The sequence below is a fragment of the Oncorhynchus gorbuscha genome, unplaced genomic scaffold (assembly GCF_021184085.1).
Source record: "Oncorhynchus gorbuscha isolate QuinsamMale2020 ecotype Even-year unplaced genomic scaffold, OgorEven_v1.0 Un_scaffold_1423, whole genome shotgun sequence".
Taxonomy (NCBI): Eukaryota; Metazoa; Chordata; class Actinopteri; order Salmoniformes; family Salmonidae; genus Oncorhynchus; species Oncorhynchus gorbuscha.
This window is the reverse complement of record NW_025746206.1, coordinates 95,695-117,740: the sequence shown is the minus strand read 5'-3', so window position 1 is coordinate 117,740 and position 22,046 is coordinate 95,695. Positions and strand designations below refer to the sequence as shown.

The window sequence follows — 22,046 nt, the reverse complement described above, 5'->3', positions numbered from 1 at the left end:
GGCCTTTCTCTGGCATTTCAATGATTTTGGTACAAAAAAATATATAAAAAAGGGTTGGTTTTTTCTTTATATTATCTTTTGTGTTATATTCTCCTACATTCCTTTCACATTTCCACAATCTTCAATGTGTTTCCTTTCAAATGGTACCAAGAAAATTCATATCCTTGCTTCGGGGCCTGAGCTACAGGCATTTAGATTTTGGTATGTCATTTTCGGCAAAACATTTTTTTAAAGGGGCCGATCCTTATAAATAAGCGACGGAGAGCAGGCACCGCTGGAGAGAAACGCTGACGGTGACAATCAGCAGCATGTGGAAATTGCTAACGAGGATCAAGGACAAGTTGGCGTAATAATGGCAATGTTTGGGACTATCACTGAGGTTGTGGAAGAGAATGAGGACTGGATGGAATTTGTGGAATGGTTGGGACACTTTTTCTTGGAAAATGGAATTACAGATGAGGCTAAACAGCGCTTTATTCTCTTGAGTGTGTGTGGGACTAAAACCTACAAGCTAATGAGGAATTTGGCTACACCACGGACACTGGGAGTTGCTCTTGTTCAGACTCACCACAAATCAATGCCTTCAGTGATTCAAATTCAACTGCCATTTTCAGAAAACAGGTCAGTCTGTTGCTGAATTACGTGAGCTCTGTGAACACTGAGTTTGGGGCTATGTTAGAGGCTCCGTGATCGATTAGCCTGTGGCATTAATGAGGACAGCATACAGTGCCGTTTGCTGGGTGAACTGACTTTCAATCTCAAGGGATGGAGATGGCCACCAGTAATGTCAAAAATATTCAAAAGGCCAACAGTGTAAGTTGTGCAGGTGACAAAAGAGGCAGCAGTAAAAAGGGAAAAGCAGTGGAATGTTTTAGATGTGGGGGAACACAAACAACTGTAAGTTCAATGAGTCTGTCTGCCACAATTGCAACAAAAAGAGACATTTAGCTAAAACATGCAGGTGTCCTAGGAGCAAGCCAGAGGGTGGACAGACTGGGCAGGACAAGTTCACAGCAATGAAGCCAGAGTCAGCAGCACGCCACCTAGATTCCAGACTTCAAGATTGCTTCGATCACGTGGACTGGGATATGTTACGGATAGCATCGGACAATAACATTGATGTATACGGTGATTCGGTGAGTGAGTTTATTAACAGGTGCATTGCAAGGCAACCGGAAACAGGACCGAATAAAAACACTGTAGCTATTCCCTCCGCAAGGCAATCAAACAAGCTAAGCATCAGTATCAGTACCTTCTTTGCTCACTTTGAGGACAATACAGTGCCACTGACACGGCCCGCTACCAAAACGTGCGGGCTCTCCTTCACTGCAGCCAATGTGAGTAAAACATTTAAACGTGTCAACCCTCGCAAGGCTGCCGGCCCAGACGGCATCCCTTGCCGCGTCCTCAGAGCATGTGTTTACGGACATATTCAATCAATCCCTATCCCAGTCTGCTGTTCCCACATGCTTCAAGAGGGCCACCATTGTTCCTGTTCCCAAGAAAGCTAAGGTAAATGAGCTATACGACTATCGCCCCAGTATCACTCACTTCCGTCATCACGAAGTGCTTTGAGAGACTAGTCAAGGATCATATCACCTCCACCCTACATGACACCCTAGACCCACTCCAATTTGCTTACCGCCCCAATAGGTTCACAGACAATGCAATCGCAACCACACAGCCCAAGAGGAATACCTATGTAAGATATCTGTTCATCGATTACAGCTCAGCATTTAATACCATAGAACCCTCCAAATGTGTCATTAAGCTCGAGACCCTGGGTCTCGACTCTGCCCTGTGCAACTGGGTCCTGGACTTTCTGACGGGTCGCCCCCAGGTGGTGAGGGTAGGAAACAACATCTCCACCCTGCTGATCCTCAACACTGGGGCCCCACAAGGGTGTGTTCTCAGCCCTCTCCTGTTCTCCCTGTTCAACCATGACTACATGGCCAACACAATCATCAAGTTTGCAGACGACACTACAGTGGTAGGCTTGATTACCAACAACGACGAGACGGCCCTACAGGGAGGAGGTGAGGGTCCTCGGGGTGTGGTGTCAGGAAAATAACCTCACACTCAACGTCAACAAAACAAAGGAGATGATGGTGGACTTCAGGATACAGTAGAGGGATCACCCCCCGATCCACATCGACGGGACAGTAGTGGAAAGTTTTAAGTTCCTCAGCTGCTCCAAAAAGACTGTAAATGGAAGTGCGGGCCAGCTCAAGAGAAAGCTTTCAAAGAAGTGAAAGCACTACTACAATCACCAAAACTGCTTGTTCATTTTGATAAAGACAAAGAGATCATTCTGTCATGTGACGCCTCGCCCTATGGTGTCGGGGCAGTACTCTGTAATCAGATGGAGGAGAAACCCATTGGATTTGCATCACACACACTGACGAGTTCTGAGAAGAGTTATTCACAGTTAGACAAGGAAGGTCTGGCCATAGTTTTGGCTGTGAAACGCTTTCATCAGTACCTCTACTGTCGTCATTTCACCATATGCACTGACCACCAACCACTGATGAGCCTGTTCAGTGAATCAAGATGCATTTCTCCAATGGCTTCAGCAAGGATACAGCACTGGGCCCTCACACAGTCAGCTTACCTGTACATTATAGTGTACAGAGAAGGGAAAGATAATGCAAACGCAGACACACTCAGCCGTCTCCCGCTACCAGAGATGCCTGCCACAACTGTGGTGCCTCTCGAGACAATTCTCCTAATGGAAAGATTGTCAAACTCACATGTGAATGCCAAATAGATCAAACAGTGGACAGACCGGGATCCTATCCTGACCCAAGTGAAAAGATTCCTTATGCAGGTTTGGCCTCCCGTCATAGAGGATGAGGGACTGAGACCTTACGCAAAGTGCAAAACTGAGCTGAGTGTGCAGGATGGCTGCATACTCTGGTGGTCCAGAGTGGTTGTTCCGGCCACTGGCCCTGCACATGTCATGGATGAGGTCCATCTGGTGGCCTAACATGGATCAGGATGTAGAAAACAAAGTGAAATCATGTTCTGAGCACCAGACCAACCAGAAGATGGCTCCGCCCATGCCACTACATCTGTGGGAGTGGCCTGACCACCCATGGTCCAGGCTACACATAGACTTTGCAGGTCCTTTCGTAGGTCACATGTTCCTTGTCATGGTGGACGCACACTCCCAGTGGCTGCAGGCTATCATCGTGAGCAACATCACAGTAACCACAGCAATCGAAAAGCTTCGGCAGGTGTTTGCAACCCTTGGTCTGTCTGACTCTCTTGTGTCTGACAACGCAACAAACCTGTGATTTGTTCCAAGAATGAATGCGGAGAAACGGGATTCGCCATGTCCGCAGCGCTCCGTTTCACACGGCCTCGAACGGCTTAGTGGAGCGGGCTGTGCAGACACTGAAAGAGGGGCTCAAAAAGATGACTGGAGGAACAACTAAGCTCTCTGGGTTCTTGTTCCAGTACCGCATCATGCCACAAACAACAACAGGTCAAGCTCCAGTTGAGATGTTGATGGGCAAAAAGACAAAAGCCTTGATCTACCGAGTCCGGACATCGAAGCACGAGTGGAACGTAAGCAGGAGAAACGAAAAGAGAGACATGACCACCACGCGAGGCAGACAGTTAAAACCCAATGACACTGTCTCTATCCAGAACTTCATAAGCAGCCAGCGTTAGTTGCCAGGTATCATTTTGAGTCAGAGCTGTCCAGTCTCCTCTGTGGTCAAACTGACTGATGGTCGAGTCATACGCAGACACAATGACCACATCTGCCTGCGCTATCACAAAGAAAAGGCCACGGTTGCAGACAGAACCACGGCGGGTAGTATACAAGTTGAAACCCCACAGGAAACAGTATCTGAGGAGCAAGGGCATTCAGTGGTTCCTGCAGAGGATGATGGACTTTCTTTCACAAACACCCAACCTGCTCCACTGGGAGACGCCTTCGTGGCACAGCAGGAGTACTGCGCAGAATACAGCCACAAGCTTCCTGAAAGACTAACTCTGTAGTTGAGACTGAGAGGCTTGTGGTGTTAACGTTTGTTTGGAACAGCAGACTTTGTGAAAATAAATAATGACTGTCATTTTTGTTTGTTTACAATTATAGTACCACTAGCAGAAGTTCTAAAGTGTTGAAAAGAAAAGACAACGTGGTTAATCTGATGTTCTTTCCTCACAGGGGGGGATTGACATTAAGGGAGAAGTGTTATAGAGTGGACACTATATCAATAATGACATTCAATATGTTATTGTCCTTAGTATAGTATGTTAGTATAGTATGTTATTGTACTGCAGTATAGTATGATTACTATTCATGTGTTCATGGTTATTATTGGCCTTGACCTTTCCCCTTTGATGATGTCATCACCCAGAGTTGTACCTGTTCAATGTGACTCTACCACAGGATGAGTGGGCTGTATCGCTTTGCTGTGTTTGTACCGACATCAACCTCTCTCTGAGTGCCTTCGATGAATTTCTATCCAACTCTTTCTTTCCCCTCCTTGCCTCTTTTGATCTCACCGTTTCCCAGTCCTCTCCCACTTTCCCAGTCCCCTCCCACTTCCCTAGTCCCCTCCCACTTTCCCAGTCCCCTCCCACTCCCACAAGGCAGGCAATACACTTCCGGTTACTAGTCCAACGCTCTAACCACTAGGCTACCCTGAACGCCCTTTTCTGTCTCCCTTTCCTCCAAACCCTTGTGACTCAGCCCCTACCCAGATGGTCATTGTCCATCAAAATCTTCGCTCTCTCTCTCTCCCACTACTCTCTCCTCTTCTAGCCTATAATATCTCCCTTCTGCTAATCCTTCTCCATCCTGTCTCCTAACTCTGCCTCTTCGACCCTACTCTCCTCCCTTTCTGAATGCTTTGACTCACACTGTCCTCTTTCCTCCCGGCCGGCTCGGTCCTCCCCTCCTGCTCCATGGCTGAGTGACTCATTGTGAGTTTATAGAATAGGGCTTCAGGCAGCGGAGCAAAAAAGGAGGTAAACTAAACATCCGTTCAATCCCTCCTTTCTACCTTCTCTTTCTCTGTATCTGCTGCTAAAGACACTTTCTACTAAATGTCAAACTTCTGCCTTCTGAAACTATTTTCCATATCCTCCCTCCTTAATCCTATACCTCCTCCCTCTATGCGGACAACTTTGTCAACCACTTTGAAAAGAAGGTTGACGACATCACTTCCTCATTCACTATAGAGTTCTCTGGTCCCACTCACACAGAACTACTCTACACCTTGACCCCTTTCTCTCCTCTTTCTCTAGATGAAATACTGCGATTAGTGAGGTCTGGCCACCTGACAACCTGCCTGTTCAACCCCATCCCCTCCTCCCTTCTCCAGACCATCTCTGGAGACCTTCTCCCATTCCTCACTTCCCTCTTCCCTGACCACCTTCCCCCCTCTGATTTCAAAATGGCCCTAGTCGCTGTGGAGAGGATCTGTGTTTGCACAACTCTCACTACTGGTGTCCCCCAGGGCTCGGTTCTAGGCCCTCTCCTCTTCTCTCTATACACCAAGTCACTCAGCTCTGTCATATTCTCACATGGTCTCTCCTATCACTGCTATGAGGATGGCCCTCTCCTCTTCTCTCTATAAAGCAAGTCACTCAGCTCTGTCATATCCTCTCATTGGTCCTATCACTGCTATGAGGATGACACATAACTACTTTTCTCCTTCTCCCTTCTGACACCCGGTTGGCAGCACGCATCTCTGCGTGCCTGGCTGATATCTCAGTTTGGATGTCAGCCCTCCATCTCAAGCTCAACAAAACAGAGCTGCCTTCCCGCTCAAAGACCTCGCCATCATGGGTGACAACTCTACAGTGTCACCCTCCCAGAGTGCAACGAACTTTGGCGTGATCCTGGACAACACACTGTCGTTATCTGCAAAGATCAAAGCAGTGACTCACTCCTGCAGATTCATGCTTTACAACATCCGTAGAGTATGACCCTACCTCACACAGGAAGCTGTGCAGTTCCTAATCCTGGCACTTGTCATCTCTCGTCTGGACTACTGCAACTCTCTCTCGTCTGGGCTCCCTGCTTGTGCCATCAAACCACAGCAACTTATCCAGAACGCTGCAGCCCACCTGGTTTTCAACCTTCCCAAGTTCTCTGATGTCACCCCGCTCCTCTGCACCCTCCACTTGCTTCCAGTCGAAGCTTGCATCCACTACAAGACCATGGTGCTTTGCCTACAGAGCAGCAAGAGGAACTGACCCTCCCTACCTTCAGGCTACACTCAAATCCTACACCTCAACTCAAACATTCCTTTCTGCCACCTCAGGTCTCTTGGCCATCCGACCCCTACAGGAGGGCATCTCCCGCTCAGCCCAGTCCAAGCTCTTCTCTGTCCTGGCACCCCAATGGTGGAAGCAGCTTCCCCCTGAAGCTAGGACAGCAGAGTCCCTGCCCATCTCCCAAAAGCCCCTGAAATCGTACCTCTTCAAAGAGTATTTTATATAATCCCACTCACCTCGAATCCCCCTCCCTTATACTTGCACTTGACCCCTTCTCGCTAACTTTGCTGATAGCCAATGTATTGAGTAAACATGTTCTTTCTATGCCTGTGATATGTGGTTGTCCCACCTAGATATCTTCAGATTAATGTTGTTTCTATGCCTGTGATATGTGGTTGTCCCACCTAGATATCTTCAGATGAATGCACTAACTGTAAGTCACTCTGGACAAGTGTGTCTACTAAATAACTCAAATGTCAAATGAAATGTCAGGGTCAGTTACCTGGAAGAGGTAGGGTGGGTTAGGGTCAGGGTTACCTGGAAGAGGTAGGGTGGGTTAGGGTCAGGGTTACCTGAAGAGGTAGGGTGGATTAGGGTCAGGGTTACCTGAAGAGGTAGGGTGGGTTAGGGTCAGGGTTACCTGAAGAGGTAGGGTGGATTAGGGTCAGGGTTACCTGAAGGGGTAGGGTGGGTTAGGGTCAGGGTTACCTGAAGAGGTAGGGTGGGTTAGGGTCAGGGTTACCTGAAGAGGTAGCGTGGGTTAGGGTCAGGGTTACCTGAAGAGGTAGGGTGGGTTAGGGTCAGGGTTACCTGGAAGAGCTAGGTTGGGTTAGGGTCAGGGTTACCTGGAAGAGGTAGGGTGGGCTAGGGTGAGGGTTACCTGGAAGAGGTAGGTTGGGTTAGGGTCAGGGTTACCTAAAGAGGTAGGGTGGGTTAGGGTCAGGGTTACCTGAAGAGGTATCAGGGTGGGTTAGGGTCAGGGTTACCTGGAAGAGGTAGGGTGGGTTAGGGTCAGGGTTACCTAAAGAGGTAGGGTGGGTTAGGGTTAACTGGAAGAGGTAGGGTGGGCTAGGGTGAGGGTTACCTGGAAGAGGTATGGTGGGTTAGGGTCAGGGTTACCTGGAAGAGGTAGGGTGGGTCAAGGTTACCTGGAAGAGGTAGGGTGGGTCAGGGTTACCTGGAAGAGGTAGGGTGGGTCAGGGTTACCTGGAAGAGGTGGGGTGGGTCAGGGTTACCTGGAAGAGGTGGGGTGGGTCAGGGTTACCTGGAAGAGGTGGGGTGGGTCATGGTTACCTGGAAGAGGTAGGGTGGGTCATGGTTACCTGGAAGAGGTAGGGTGGTGGGCGTCCAGGTCCACAGCCAGATGGAAGCAGATCGCTGTCTGAAGACTGTTTCAGTAGAGGATCCCTGAGAGCAGAGCGACCACGGCCCAGGGGAGAACGCAGCCTGGGCTTCAGGCTCTGGGAGTCTGAGGTGGTGGAGGGCAGGGTTTTCGGGGTGGCAGTGAAAGGCTGTGGGGATTCTGGGGAGGGCAGGGTGGGGGGCAGGCTGGGGGCCGGGGTGCTGCTGGGGGATAAGATGTTCTCTATGTGAGGGTCTCCCTCCTCCACCCCTGAGTCTGGAGCTGACTCCCCTCCTCCCCTGCCCTCACCTGCCTGGGGTCTCCGTGGTGACAGGCTGAGGGAGGAGGGGGGCTGGGTGGGGGAGGGGGGCGTAGCAAACACCAGGGGAGGAGACACCAGACCAATCTTACGAAGCTCCTCCCTCGTCTCCTCATCACTGGATGACAGCAGTGCCGGGGGCAGGGTCACCGTGTAAGGCCCGCCCTCCAGACTCTTCCTCCTCTCTGATTGGCCCTGGGTTACCGTATAAGGCCCGCCCTCCTCCTCTGAGCTGCCAACGGTCAGACTTCTCCTCCTCTGTAATTGTCCATGCAGCGCCTCAATCAGCTCTTCCCCCAGACCCCGTCCTGCCGGCTGGCTTTCATTGGTTATATTGATGGTCACCTGACTGATGGGAGGGAGGGGCATAGCCTGCCAACGCTCGGGGGAGGGCACAGCAGGAGATGTGACTCCGCCTTCTGTCTCTGGCCGCTCTACGACTGGCCGCTCCAGCTGTCCTTCAAGGAAAATGGGTGGGTTGATACGTTTATGATGGAGCTCAGGGCTGGTCAGGGGAGGAGGGGTTCGTTTGGGCCTGGGCTCGGGGCTGGGTGAGTGTGCGTGTTTGGTTCTGGGTTCAGGGCTGGGTGTGCGTGCAGTGAGAGCTCGTTCGCGGGCAGCGAGGGCCAGGGCGAGGGGGGAGGAGGGGTCCAGAGGCTTGCCTGTCAGTGGGTGGAGAAAGGTGGAGTGGGGGGAGGAGGAGGGGGAGAGGACGGGGATGGGGGGCGGCAGCTCCCCCAGGTCATCTACAGAGTGGGACTGAGTCAGTAGGATGGGAGGGGGCTCTGAACCCCCTCCCTCCACAGACAGGAAGAAGGAGGACCTACGGCCCTGAGGGGGCGTGACCCGTATCTGAGCACGCTCAGTGAGCACCTGCTGCTGGTATAACTCTGCCCTGCTGGGCCCCTCCTCCACCTGCAGCTGTTTGAGGAGAGGAGTCTTGCGGCGCTGAGGCTTGCTGGGGGGGGCAGGCAGCTGACCCACGTTGGCATACGGGTTCTCTACTGGTCGGCCACGCCTCCTGTTGCTGCTGCGCTCCCCTGGAGGGTTAGGGCTGGGGGCAGGGCTGGTTCTGGAGAGGATGCTGGGGCTGGGGGCAGGGCTGGTTCTGGAGAGGGGGCTGGGGGCAGGGCTAGTTCTGGAGAGGGGGCTAGGGGAGGCAGCAGGGCTGGTTCTGGAGAGGGGGCTGGGAGAAGCAGCAGGGCTGGGTCGGGACAGGCCCAGCCCTGCTGTAGCCCCAGAAGGTCGGCCTAGGGGGGCAGACTCTGCAGGTAGATAGCCTGGTACAGGTGAGTCCTGCAGGATGATCATGGAGCGAGCTTTCCTCTGCCGCTCTGCATGGCTCCGAGATGTTGGCGAATCACAGACCTCGTGCAGCCTAGGTTCCGCCCCCGGCTTGAAGCTGGAGTGTGATTGATCGGCTGCTCGCTGCGGGGGAGGTGGAGGGCAGAAGGCCGGTGGCGGGCCAGAGTCCAGGAAGTAGTGAGAGGGGGGAGGAGGGGGAGCAGTCTGGGGAGGAGGAGGTATGAAGCCATCAGTCATCGAAGAGCTCCTTGGAAACCGATGCTCTCCAATCAGAGCAGAGATCCTGTCATCCTCTGGTGCACCTGCAGGGGAGAGACTGGGTTATTATAACCTGGATATAACCTTAACCTCTAAAGGTATAAGCCTGGGGGGGGGGGGTTATCAGTCTGCTTATTAAACAGAACCTCTGTATTCCCACGTGGACACATTTTCACGGGAGTGGACCCTCTTGCTTCGCATCTTCCTCTCTACCATAGGTTGTGTAAGCAGTTTGGTTGTAGTTGCTGGTAACATTATCTGAGCGGGTGCTGTCTATGTGTGAGTAGCGGCCCGTAGCATGGCTCAGCCTCAGGCCTGTTTCATGAGCGCCTAGGTCCAATAGCCATGGTTCGCCACTGGATTCTGGTAATAGTTAGAGTAATGTAATTGTCTCACCGAAGGACTTGGTCCGAGACATTCCACGAGGCAGCTGCATGGTGGCTTTCTCCAGACCCAAGGAAACCCCTGGAGGAACAGGCAGGCCCTGCCGCTCAAACAAAGACTACAACACACACACACACACCACACCACACCACACACACACACACACACACACACACACACACACACACACACACACACACACACACACACACACACACACACACACACACACACACACACACACACCACACACACCACACCACACCACACACACAGACACAGATACCACACACACCACACACACACACACACACACACACCACACCACACCACACACACACAGACACAGATACCACACACACACACACACACACACACACACACACACACACACACACACACACACACACACACACACACACACACACACACACACACACACACACACACACACACCACATCACACCACACCACACCACACACACAGACACAGATACCACACACACCACACACACACACAGACACAGACACCACACACACACACACACACCACACCACACACACACACAGACACAGATACCACACACACCACACACACCACACACACCCACACAGTGAGAGAATACCTGGGATCACATGCGTTTTAAAGAAACCACATTTGTCTGGACCAGTAGTGAATCGTGACTGAGTGAATCAGCAGTGAATCGTGACTGAGTGAATCATGACTGAGTGAATCATGACTGAGTGAATCACCAGTAAATCGTGACTGAGTGAATCAACAGTGAATCGTTACTGAGTGAATCACCAGTAAATCGTTACTGAGTGAATCATGACTGAGTGAATCATGACTGAGTGAATCGTTACTGAGTGAATCATGACTGAGTGAATCACCAGTAAATCGTGACTGAGTGAATCAGCAGTGAATCGTTACTGAGTGAATCATGACTGAGTGAATCAGCAGTAAATCGTGACTGAGTGAATCAGCAGTAAATCGTGACTGAGTGAATCAGCAGTAAATCGTGACTGAGTGAATCAGCAGTAAATCAGCAGTGAATCATGACTGAGTGAATCAGCAGTAAATCGTGACTGAGTGAATCAGCAGTAAATCGTGACTGAGTGAATCAGCAGTAAATCGTGACTGAGTGAATCAGCAGTGAATCATGACTGGGTGAATCAGCAGTAATTCGTGACTGAGTGAATCAGCAGTGAATCGTGACTGAGTGAATCAGCAGTAAATCGTGACTGAGTGAATCAGCAGTGAATCGTGACTGAGTGAATCAGCAGTAAATCGTGACTGAGTGAATCAGCAGTAAATCGTGACTGAGTGAATCAGCAGTGTATCGTGACTGAGTGAATCAGCAGTAAATCGTGACTGAGTGAATCAGCAGTGAATCGTGACTGAGTGAATCAGCAGTAAATCGTGACTGAGTGAATCAGCAGTGAATCGTGACTGAGTGAATCAGCAGTGACTCATCCGACTTACGTTGATCTCTTGTTGAGTAATTCGTCTGCTGGTTGGCCGCTGCTTCACGGTGGCCGCTCTGTAGTCCGCCTCCAAGGGGCATTTTCTCATCATAGCCTCCTGGGACCCAGTCAACATCTCGTCCAGCTTTTCTGAAATACAACAAAGTACACATTACAACACAGTACTACATAGCACTATAACACAGTACTACAACACAGTACTACATAGCACTATAACACAGTACTACAACACAGTACCAATTAGCACTACACAGTACTACATAGCTCTACAACACAGTACTACAACACAGTACTACAACACAGTACCACATAGTACCACAACACAGTACCACATAGCACTACAACACAGTACTACAACACAGTACCGCATAGCACTACAACACAGTACTACATAGCACTACAACACAGTACTACAACACAGTACAACAGCACAGTACCACATAGCACTACAACACATAACTACAACACAGTACTACACATCACAACACAGTACTACAACACAGTACCACATAGCACTACAACACAGTACCTGACATAACTACAACACAGTACTACAACACAGTACCACATAGCATTACAACACATAACTACAACACAGTACAGCAACACAGTAATACATAGCAGTACTACACAGTACTACATAGCACTACACAGTACTACATAGCACTACACAGTACTATATAGCACTACACAGTAAAACACAGTGTTACATAGCACTACATAGTAAATCACAGTACTACATAGCACTGCACAGTAAAACACAGTACTACATAGCACTACAAAGTACTACATAGCACTACAAAGTACTACATAGCACTACACAGTAAAACACAGTACTACATAGCACTACACAGTAAAACACAGTATTACATAGCACTACACAGTAAAACACAACATTACATAGCACTACAACACAGTATTACATAGCACTACAACACAGTATTACATAGCACTACAACACAGTATTACATAGCACTACTACACAACATTACATAGCACTACAACACAGTATTACATAGCACTACAACACAGTATTACATAGCACTACTACACAACATTACATAGTACTACTACACAACATTACATAGCACTACAACACAGTATTACATAGCACTACAACACAGTATTACATAGCACTACTACACAACATTACATAGTACTACAACACAGTATTACATAGCACTACTACACAACATTACATAGCACTACAACACAGTATTACATAGCACTACTACACAACATTACATAGTACTACAACACAGTATTACATAGCACTACTACACAACATTACATAGCACTACTACACAACATTACATAGCACTACAACACAGTATTACATAGCACTACTACACAACATTACATAGCACTACAACACAGTATTACATAGCACTACTACACAACATTACATAGCACTACAACACAGTATTACATAGCACTACTACACAACATTACATAGCACTACTACACAACATTACATATCACTACAACACAGTATTACATAGCACTACTACACAACATTACATAGCACTACAACACAGTATTACATAGCACTACTACACAACATTACATAGCACTACTACACAACATTACATAGCACTACAACACAGTATTACATAGCACTACTACACAACATTACATAGCACTACAACACAGTATTACATAGCACTACTACACAACATTACATAGCACTACAACACAGTATTACATAGCACTACTACACAACATTACATAGCACTACAACACAGTATTACATAGCACTACTACACAACATTACATAGCACTACTACACAACATTACATAGCACTACAACACAGTATTACATAGCACTACTACACAACATTACATAGCACTACAACACAGTTACATAGCACTACACACAACATAGCACTACTACACAACATTACATAGCACTACAACACAACATTACATAGCACTACTACACAACATTACATAGCACTACTACACAACATTACATAGCACTACAACACAGCATTACATAGCACTACAACACAGTATTACATAGCACTACTACACAACATTACATAGCACTACTACACAACATTACACTACTACACAACATTACATAGCACTACTACACAACATTACATAGCACTACTACACAACATTACACTACTACACAACATTACATAGCACTACAACACAATACAATTCCAACACAACATTACATAGCACTACAACACAACATTACATAGCACTACTACACAACATTACATAGCACTACTACACAGCATTACATAGCACTACTACACAACATTACATAGCACTACTACACAACATTACATAGCACTACTACACAGCATTACATAGCACTACAACACAACATTACATAGCACTACTACACAACATTACATAGCACTACAACACAGTATTACATAGCACTACAACACAGTATTACATAGCACTACTACACAACATTACATAGCACTATTACATAGCACTACTACACAACATTACATAGCACTACAACACAGCATTACATAGCACTACAACACAACATTACATAGCACTACTACACAACATTACATAGCACTACTACACAACATTACATAGCACTACAACACAGTATTACATAGCACTACTACACAACATTACATAGCACTACTACACAGTACATACACTACACACAACATTACATAGCACTACTACACAACATTACATAGCACTACAACACAACATTACATAGCACTACTACACAACATTACATAGCACTACAACACAGTATTACATAGCACTACTACACAACATTACATAGCACTACTACACAACATTACACACTACAACACAGTATTACATAGCACTACTACACAACATTACATAGCACTACAACACAACATTACATAGCACTACTACACAACATTACATAGCACTACAACACAACATTACATAGCACTACTACACAACATTACATAGCACTACTACACAACATTACATAGCACTACAACACAACATTACATAGCACTACTACACAACATTACATAGCACTACTACACAACATTACACTACAACACAATATTACATAGCACTACTACACAACATTACATAGCACTACTACACAACATTACATTACATAGCACTACTACACAACATTACATTACTACACTACTACACAACATTACATAGCACTACAACACAATACAATTCCAACACAACATTACATAGCACTACAACACAACATTACATAGCACTACTACACAACATTACACAACACACAGCATTACATAGCACATATAGCACTACTACACATAGCACTACACACAACATTACATAGCACTACTACACAACATTACATAGCACTACTACACATAGCACTACATTACATAGCACTACAACACAACATTACATAGCACTACTACACAACATTACATAGCACTACTACACAACATTACATAGCACTACTACACACTACATTACATAGCACTACTACACAACATTACACTACTTTACATAGCACTACAACACAATACACAACAACATTACATAGCACTACAACACAGTATTACATAGCACTACTACACAACATTACATAGCACTACTACACAACAACACTACTACACAACATTACATAGCACTACTACACAACATTACATAGCACTACTACACAACATTACATAGCACTACAACACACACATAGCACTTACATACACAGCATTACATAGCACTACAACACAACATTACATAGCACTACACTACAACATAGCACTACAACACAACATTACATAGCACTACTACACAACATTACATAGCACTACATAGCACTACAACACAGTATTACATTACATAGCACTACTACATTACATAGCACTACAACACAACATTACATAGCACTACAACACAGTATTACATAGCACTACACAACATTACATAGCACTACACAACATTACATAGCACTACTACACAACATTACATAGCACTACTACACAACATTACATAGCACTACTACACAACATTACATAGCACTTCTACACAACATTACATAGCACTACAACACAACATTACATAGCACTACTACACAACATTACATAGCACTACTACACAACATTACACTACTACACAACATTACATAGCACTACTACACAACATTACATAGCACTACTACACAATACAATTCCAACACACACTCACCCCCTCGTCTCCTCCTGGCAGAGGCTTACATGAGAAAGTACAGATCAGGTCACTCACTGTGTGTGTGTGTGTGTGTGTGTGTGTGTGTGTGTGTGTGTGTGTGTGTGTGTGTGTGTGTGTGTGTGTGTGTGTGTGTGTGTGTGTGTGTGTGTGTGTGTGTGTGTGTGTGTGTGTGTGTGTGTGTGTGTGTGTGTGTGTGTGTGTGTGTGTGTGTGTGTGTGTCTCTCTCCTACCTATCTCTTCCAGTTCAGCAGTCATAGATTTGGAGCGCAGTGTGAGCGACGTGCTGGGTGCTCTCTTAGGCGGAGGAGGTGCTGTTGGGGGATGTCAGCCAATCAAATGAGTCACAGCATGACCAAAACCCATCCATTCACCTTTATCACAGAAACACACACACACTGTCCCGTACCTTTCTTACGGACTAAGTCGGACTCAGGTTTGCGTGTGACTGAAACAACCTTCATCAGCAGCTGACTTCCTCCCTGACGGATCAGTGACACCACCTGTCTATGACCCACCTTCACCACATCACTACCATTTACCTGACACACACACACACACACACACACATTCAACATAGGGTTAGGGTTACATAGCACTGCAGAGTACAACCTGTCTATGACCCACCTTCACCACATCACTACCATTTACCTGACAAACACACACACACACACACACACACACACACACACACACACACACACACACACACACACACACACACACACACACACACACACACACACACACACACACACACACACACACACACACACACACACACACACACACACACACACACACACACAATTCCACCAATGGCCATTGTATTAATAGAATGTACTTCTGCGTCTGTATTTAGTTGTGTGCCATAAACATGTATAGAGGACTCTAGTGCCCAAAAGCATATTTTTGCCCGGGCATTCCAATTACGACTTTCACCATTTTGAAGTAGTCTGGGTGGGACTTCCTGTGGGTTAAAGAAGGATCATCATCAAATCAAATCAAATGTATTTGTCACATACACATGGTTAGCAGATGTTAATGTGAGTGTAGCGAAATGCTTGTGCTTCTAGTTCCGACAATGCAGTAATAACCAACGAGTAATCTAACTAACAATTCCAAAACTACTACCTTATACACACAAGTGTAAAGGGATAAAGAATATGTACATAAAGATATATGAATGAGTGATGGTACAGAGCGGCATAGGCAAGATGCAGTAGATGGTATTGAGTACAGTATATACATATGAGATGAGTATATAAACAAAGTGGCATGGTTTAAAGTGGTTAGTGATACATGTATTACATAAAGATGCAGTAGATGATATAGAGTACAGTATATATGTATACATATGAGATGAATAATGTAGGGTATGTAAACATTACATTAAGTAGCATTGTTTAAAGTGGCTAGTGATATATTTTACATCAATTCCCATTATTAAAGTGGCTGGAGTTGAGTCAGTGTGTTGGCAGCAGCCACTCAATGTTAGTGGTGGCTGTTTAACATTCTGATGGCCTTAAGGTAGAAGCTGTTTTTCAGTCTCTCGGTCCCAGCTGTAGCACCTGTAATGACCTCGCCTTCTGGATGATAGCGGGGTGAACAGGCAGTGGCTCGGGTGGTTGTTGTCCTTGATGATCTTCATGGCCTTCCTGTATAACATCGGGTGGTGTATGTGTCCTGGAGGGCAGGTAGTTTGCCCCCGGTGATGCGTTGTGCAGACCTCACTACCCTCTGGAGAGCCTTACGGTTGAGGGCTGAGCAGTTGCCGTACCAGGCGGTGATACAGCCCGCCAAGGATGCTCTCGATTGTGCATCTGTAGAAGTTTGTGAGTGCTTTTGGTGACAAGCCAAATTTCTTCAGCCTCCTGAGGTTGAAGAGGCACTGCTACGCCTTCTTCACGATGCTGTCTGTGTGAGTGGACCAATTCAGTTTGTCTGTGATGTGTATGCCGAGGAACTTAAAACTTGGAACTACTGTTCCATCGATGTGGATAGGGGGGTGTTCCCTCTGCTGTTTCCTGAAGTCCACAATCATCTCCTTAGTTTTGTTGACGTTGAGTGTGAGGTTATTTTCCTGACACCACACTCCGAGGGCCCTCACCTCCTCCCTGTAGGCCGTCTCGTCGTTGTTGGTAATCAAGCCTACCACTGTTGTGTCGTCCGCAAACTTGATGATTGAGTTGGAGGCGTGCGTGGCCACGCAGTCGTGGGTGAACAGGGAGTACCGGAGAGGGCTCAGAACGCACCCTTGTGGGGCCCCAGTGTTGAGGATCAGCGGGGAGGAGATGTTGTTGCCTACCCTCACCACCTGGGGGCGGCCTGTCAGGAAGTCCAGTACCCAGTTGCACAGGGCGGGGTCGAGACCCAGGGTCTCGAGCTTGATGATGAGCTTGGAGGGTACTATGGTGTTGAATGCCGAGCTGTAGTCAATGAACAGCATTCTCACATAGGTATTCCTCTTGTCCAGATGGGTTAGGGCAGTGTGCAGTGTGGTTGAGATTGCATCGTCTGTGGACCTATTTGGGCGGTAAGCAAATTGGAGTGGGTCTAGGGTGTCAGGTAGGGTGGAGGTGATATGGTCCTTGACTAGTCTCTCAAAGCACTTCATGATGACGGAAGTGAGTGCTACGGGGCCGTATTCGTTTAGCTCAGTTACCTTAGCTTTCTTGGGAACAGGAACAATGGTGGCCCTCTTGAAGCATGTGGGAACAGCAGACTGGTATAGGGATTGATTGAATATGTCCGTAAACACACCGGCCAGCTGGTCTGCGCATGCTCTGAGGGCGCGGCTGGGGATGCCGTCTGGGCCTGCAGCCTTGCGAGGGTTAACACGTTTAAATGTCTTACTCACCTCGGCTGCAGTGAAGGAGAGACCGCATGTTTTCGTTGCAGGCTGTGTCAGTGGCACTGTATTGTCCTCAAAGCGGGCAAAAAAGTTATTTTGTCTGCCTGGGAGCAAGACATCCTGGTCCGTGACTGGGCTGAATTTCTTCTTGTAGTCCGTGATTGACTGTAGACCCTGCCACATGCCTCTTGTGTCTGAGCCGTTGAATTGTGATTCTACTTTGTCTCTGTACTGACGCTTAGCTTGTTTGATAGCCTTGCGGAGGGAATAGCTGCACTGTTTGTATTCGGTCAAGTTACCAGACACCTTGCCCTGATTAAAAGCAGTGGTTTGCGCTTTCAGTTTCACGCGAATGCTGCCATCAATCCACGGTTTCTGGTGTGGGAATGTTTTAATTGTTGCTATGGGAACGACATCTTCAAAGCCCGTTCTAATGAACTCGCTCACCGAATCAGCGTATTCGTCAATGTTGTTGTTTGACGCAATACGAAACATATCCCAGTCCACGTGATGGAAGCAGTCTTGGAGTGTGGAATCAGATTGGTCGGACCAGCGTGGAACAGACCTCAGCGCGGGAGCTTCTTGTTTTAGCTTCTGTCTGTAGGCAGGGAGCAACAAAATTGAGTCGTGGTCAGCTTTTCCGAAAGGAGGGCGGGGGAGGGCCATATATGCGTCGCGGAAGTTAGAATAGCAATGATTCAAGGTTTTACCAGCCCTGGTTGCGCAATCGATATGCTGGTACAATTTAGGGAGTCTTGTTTTCAGATTAGCCTTGTTAAAATCCCCAGCTACAATGAATGCAGCCTCAGGATATGTGGATTCCAGTTTGCAAAGAGTCAAATAAAGTTCATTCAGAGCCATCGATGTGTCTGCTTGGGGGGGAATATATACGGCTGTGATTATAATCGAAGAGAATTCCCTTGGTAGATAATGCGGTCGACATTTGATTGTGGGGAATTCTAAATCAGGTGAACAGAAGGACTTGAGTTCCTGTATGTTGTTGTGACCACACCACGTCTCGTTAACCATAAAGCATACGCCCCTGCCTAATAATATGTTTCCATCCAGGTCATTAGGAGGGATCAGCCAATTAATTAGACTGGTGAGAAAACATTCCATACAGAAGATGGCAGTAAATCACCAACCTTGTCTTTAAACCTGTTCAGACTACACCCTCCAGGGGGCAGTAAATCACCAACCTTGTCTTTAAACCTGTTCAGACTACACCCTCCAGGGGGCAGTAAATCACCAACCTTGTCTTTAAACCTGTTCAGACTACACCCTCCAGGGGGCAGTAAATCACCAACCTTGTCTTTAAACCTGTTCAGACTACACCCTCCAGGGGGCAGTAAATCATCAACCATGTCTTTAAACCAGTTCAGACTACACCCTCCAGGGGGCAGTAAATCATCAACCTTGTCTTTGAAACAGTCTAGTATAACTCTTAGGGTTAGGTCATCTCTTTATGAGTATACTATTATGCATGTAATGAAACAGTCTAGTATAACTCTTATGTTTGTTAGCCTATGTTGCTCGCTATGCTATTACATATAGGGTGACAATATTCATTTTTCTGTCCAACTAGCTTCCATAACATAGGATATAATTTCACACAGTTTCATCATGATAATGTGTGTAGCCTGCAACCTAACTAGCACATTATTATCACACTGAGGAAGTACAGTTCCCGCTCAGCCCAGTCAAAACTGTTCGCTGCTCTGGCTCCCCAATGGTGGAACAAACTCCCTCACGACGCCAGGACAGCGGAGTCAATCACCACCTTCCGGAGACACCTGAAACCCCACCTCTTTAAGGAATACTAGGATAGGATAAAGTAATCCTTCACCCCCTCCCCCATTTATTTAGATGCACTATTGTAAAGTGGCTGTTCCACTGGATGTCATAAGGTGAATGCACCAATTTGTAAGTCGCTCTGGATAAGAGCGTCTGCTAAATGACTTAAATGTAAATGTAAATATTATTGATTTGGTTAACTTTCATTGAGGTGACATCATAAAGGTGTTCTGTCATTGAGGTGACATCATAAAGGTGTTCTGTCATTGAGGTGACATCATAAAGGTGTTCTGTCATTGAACTGACATCATAAAGGTGTTCTGTCATTGAGGTGACATCATAAAGGTGTTCTGTCATTGAGGTGACATCATAAAGGTGTTCTGTCATTGAACTGACATCATAAAGGTGTTCTGTCATTGAGGTGACATCATAAAGGTGTTCTGTCACTGGCCAGGACGAGGAGCCATCTACCTCCTCAGCCACACAGGCCTCTCCAGAAATGAAGACCCATTTGTTTCCACTTCTCCCCAGCAGGATTCTTCAGGTGTGTTTGTGCGCACGTGGGTACACGCATGTGTGTTTATGTGTGCATCCCTGCATAAAATAAACACAATGACAGACTGGAAACATGCAAGTTTTTTGCTGACTTCACAAGGCAGCAGTCCAGAACCTCAAAACTGCATGAAAACATGGAAAGAACCGGCAATGGGGATCAAAGAGGAAAGAGTGTTGAGTCACTGAGGTATCAGACAGCAGAGGGGAGAGAGCCACTGAGGTATCAGACAGCCACAGTGAGAGAGGCACTGAGGTATCAGGCAGCAGAGGTGAGAGAGCCACTGAGGTATCAGACAGCCACAGTGAGAGAGGCACTGAGGTATCAGACAGCAGAGGTGAGAGAGACACTGAGGTATCAGACAGCCACAGTGAGAGAGCCACTGAGGTATCAGACAGCCACAGTGAGAGAGCCACTGAGGTATCAGACAGCCACAGTGAGAGAGGCACTGAGGTTTCAGACAGCCACAGTGAGAGAGCCACTGAGGTATCAGGCAGCAGAGGTGAGAGAGACACTGAGGTATCAGACAGCCACAGTGAGAGAGGCACTGAGGTATCAGGCAGCAGAGGTGAGAGAGACACTGAGGTATCAGACACTGAGGTATCAGACAGCCACAGTGAGAGAGGCACTGAGGTATCAGACAGCAGAGGTGAGAGAGCCACTGAGGTATCAGACACTGAGGTATCAGGCAGCAGAGGTGAGAGAGACACTGAGGTATCAGACAGCAGAGGTGAGAGAGGCACTGAGGTATCAGGCAGCAGAGGTGAGAGAGACACTGAGGTATCAGACAGCCACAGTGAGAGAGGCACTGAGGTATCAGACAGCAGAGGTGAGAGAGACACTGAGGTATCAGGCAGCAGAGGTGAGAGAGACACTGAGGTATCAGACAGCAGAGGTGAGAGAGCCACTGAGGTATCAGACAGCCACAGTGAGAGAGCCACTGAGGTATCAGACAGCCACAGTGAGAGAGCTGCTGATTGAGGTGAGGGATCAAAGCAAAGACCCTGTGATAAAGATTGAGGCCCAGTCCTTGTCAGAGGAGGTGGGATCATACTGCTTCAGCATCTGTACAGGGGTTTGACATCTGGAGCCAGATCCAACATGTGAGCAAGCTGATGCCGTCTCCCAGGATGCATGTGGATGTTGCATTAAGTCTTCTCAGAAAGACAGAGAGAGGTCTCAGCAACTACAGGGCAACAGGCGTTATGACTGTGATATTTGCGAGGGTATGAATGTAGAGGCCGTTCTACAACAAAAAAGGCTGAGGTCCACAAAGCAGCACTTTTCATACGAATCATTTGATGAGTCTTTGAGTGATGCCCTGAAGACGCTGGTGGTGACATTTTTTCAATGTCGTTGTTGTTGCTGCAAC

General features: G+C 47.1%; 1 protein-coding gene across 1 annotated transcript in view; it reads right to left on the bottom strand.

Moving 5' to 3' along the window:
• Positions 1 to 22,046, bottom strand: part of LOC124022783 (SH3 and multiple ankyrin repeat domains protein 3-like) — a 114,939-nt gene that overhangs the window by 12,672 nt on the left and 80,221 nt on the right. Inside the window, exons 18-23 of the mRNA XM_046337466.1 lie at positions 15,883 to 16,015; positions 15,707 to 15,787; positions 15,474 to 15,497; positions 11,329 to 11,459; positions 9,858 to 9,963; positions 7,560 to 9,505 (exon numbers count right to left, since the gene is read on the bottom strand). Coding sequence (XP_046193422.1) covers positions 7,560 to 9,505; positions 9,858 to 9,963; positions 11,329 to 11,459; positions 15,474 to 15,497; positions 15,707 to 15,787; positions 15,883 to 16,015 — 2,421 coding nt within the window. The remainder of the gene's footprint in view (positions 1 to 7,559; positions 9,506 to 9,857; positions 9,964 to 11,328; positions 11,460 to 15,473; positions 15,498 to 15,706; positions 15,788 to 15,882; positions 16,016 to 22,046) is intronic.